Consider the following 3,031-nt stretch of genomic DNA (forward strand, 5'->3'; position numbering starts at 1 on the left):
CCCAATATTTAAAAAAAGAATAAAAAAGGATAAAAATAATTTGTAAAATTATAAAATATTTTTAAAAAAAAAATTGAAAATTTATAAAAGTTTTTATTATTTGATTGTTTTTTTTTTAAAAAAAAAAACAATAATTTCACTTTTTAAATGAATTTATTTATTTTTTTATAATATAAATATTTATTTAATTGTTTTTTTGCAATATTAATATTTATTTATTTTTTTATATATTTTTTAAATTAAAAAAAAAATTGTTATATGCATTTTGGATCAGCAAATTTTTTATAAAATGGATAAAAATGAATACGCTAAAGATAATCAATAAAAAGTGAGGATAACGATAATTTTTAATCTCTAGTATTTAATTTTATATTTAATAAAGATTTTGGAATTGGGCGTTTATAATTATTAGGTAATGATATTTGAGTAACAGATTGTGGAATGGTAGCTGGGTCTATAGGTTGATTAAATCCTTTTCTTAAGGTAAGTTTAGTGAGAGATTCTGGTAATACACCTACTTGAAGAGGGTGGGAATAGTATTTGGGTAGCTGTAAATCTACTACTGAATTGGGTATAGTACCGACTTGAAGAGGTTGGGAATGGTTAATTGGGAGTATTAATTTTTTTACTGATGGTGGTATTGAATGAGTTTGAAATCGAATTGGATTTAAAGTATAACCAATATTAGATTCGAAATACAGTTCTGTAATTGATGATGGTAAATCATTTTCAAATAAATCTTTTGAATGGTTTGATATAACTAAATGTTGTAAAGTATTTGGGAATAAATGTTTACCAAGATTACAATTGTATGATGTTAACTTTAACTTTTCCACGTTTGACGGTATTACTTGTGGTTCTAATGGGTGGTTATATGCATTTAAAATGAGCTCAGTTATTGATGGTGGAAGTTCATTTGGTTTTATAACTTGATAAAACAATGGTAAATCGAGTACTTTTAATGAATGTAGTGTTAATAGAGAGTTGGATAACGGGTGATTAAAGTTTCCCATACGTAGTACAGTGATTGATTCTGGAAGCACACCGTCTGAAAGTGGGTGGTTATATTTATTTAAAGAGAGAATTTTTATTGATGGAAGTTCATTTGGTTTTATTTCTTGATTAAATTTTTGTAATTGGAGTGTTTTTAATGAATGTAGTTTTGATAGAGAGTTGGATAATGGTTGATTAAAGTTCATACTTATTAAAGTGATTGATTCTGGAAATACACCATCTGAAGGTGGGTGGTTATATGCATCTAAATTGAATCTAGTTATTGATGGTGGAAGTACATTTGGTTTTATAACTTTATTAAAACTATTAAATAATAATGTTTCGATTGAGTGTGGAAATGTTTGGATTGATATCTCTTGATTAAACCTTGGTAAAGAGAGTAATTTTAATGAATGTAGTGCTGATACAGAGTTGGATAATGGGTGATCAAATTTGTTCATGCTTAGTTCAGCGATTGATTCTGGAAGTACACCGTATGATAGTGGGTGGTTAAAGCGTGATAAAAATAATAGTTCTAATCGAGGTGGAAGAATATTTGGTTGGAGCGGTTGATTGTAAGAGACAAGATATAGATGTTTACATGTTATCGGTAAGTCACCAGCTTTTAAAGGTTGATTAAAGGATTCTAGGAATAAATCTACAATTGAACTAAATGAACCAGGTATAATTATTCTATTGAATTTATTTTGTTTTAATGCAGTTAATGATTGTGGGAAAGTTCCAATAGGTATATCTTGATCTAGTTCCATTGTCAAACTGGTAAGCGATGGTGGTAAAGTATTTGGTGAAATTTTTTGATTTATACTGAGAGTCAATTGAGTAACACTTGGTGGGATAACTGATTTAATATCGAAACGATGAGAATAATAATCATTATTAAATCCTGATTTGTTTGCTAAAAATTGTAAAGAAGTGACAGTTGTTGGAATATCGCCTGATCGAATTGGTTTATTAAAACTATTAAAAAATTTTAATAAGAATTTTAATTTGGTTGTACCATAGGGTATTAATTGACCATGTGGTTCTAATGGTTCATCAACATCAATTATAATTTCTGTTGCATATCTTCTATGTGGATGGTATCTAAGTTGATCCATTGATTTGTCAATATTTATTATTTTATTTTCATTATATAACCTGTGATGTCTTTGTATTTCATTTAATAGATACTTGTTTCTCCACACTGAAAAAAATAATATTTCATTTTTATTATTATTATCTATATCTGTTTTTGTAATTGATTCTAAATTATGTGTGTGATTATAATTATTATTATTATTACTGTCTATTCTGTCATTATAATAATTATTATTCATTCTAATATTTATAGGTTGATCAAAAATTTTGTTTTGAATTATTTTTTCTTAAAAAAATATGAATAAATTTTTATGAAAAAATAAATTTAAAAAAAATTAAAAAAATTAAATATCTCATATAGTAAAAACCGGTCAAATTTTTAATAATATTTAAAAAATTAAAATTTTTTTTTTGATATAAAATTTTGGAATAGTAAGTTGACCAAATATGTACCTAAAGGTTACTTTGGTGAGAGATTCTTGTAAAACACCCACTTGAAAAGGGTGATAATAATCACAAAGAAATCTTAAATCAAAAACTGAATTAGATATAATACCGATTAGAAGAGGATGGCATTACGAACAAGATAATAATAAATTCACAAAAGAATTGGCAATTACACCGAATTGAAGAGACTGCTTTAAGGTTTTTGGTTGTCTTAATCTTAGCCCTATAAACTCCACATTTAGCGGTATTACTTGTGGTTCTAATGGATGTAATATTCATTTAAAATGAGAATAGTTATTGATGGTAAAAGTACATTAGGTTTTAAAACATGATTAAAACAACATAAAACTCAAATATAATAAAAAAGATTTAAACAAAAAATAAAAAACAAAAAACAAAAAAAACAAAAAATTTAAATTTTACAAGTAATTTAAGCGTTTATTATTTAATTATTTGTAAGAGTTAGAGCTAGAGTTGCAAAAGAAATGTTTAT

At 25.4% G+C, this 3,031-nt stretch overlaps 1 protein-coding gene across 1 annotated transcript; it reads right to left on the bottom strand.

Moving 5' to 3' along the window:
• Positions 1-347: 347 nt before the first annotated feature.
• DICPUDRAFT_44491 (uncharacterized protein) lies at positions 348-2,330 on the bottom strand (the record flags this gene model as incomplete). The annotated part of the gene is made up of 3 exons (XM_003295195.1): positions 348-1,117; positions 1,232-1,474; positions 2,012-2,330. The coding sequence occupies 3 exons, from the start codon at positions 2,328-2,330 to the stop codon at positions 348-350; spliced, it is 1,332 nt and encodes a 443-aa protein (XP_003295243.1).
• Between the last annotated feature and the right edge of the window lie 701 nt (positions 2,331-3,031).

The sequence above is a fragment of the Dictyostelium purpureum genome (genome assembly GCF_000190715.1).
Source record: "Dictyostelium purpureum unplaced genomic scaffold DICPUscaffold_814, whole genome shotgun sequence".
Classification (NCBI taxonomy): Eukaryota; Evosea; class Eumycetozoa; order Dictyosteliales; family Dictyosteliaceae; genus Dictyostelium; species Dictyostelium purpureum.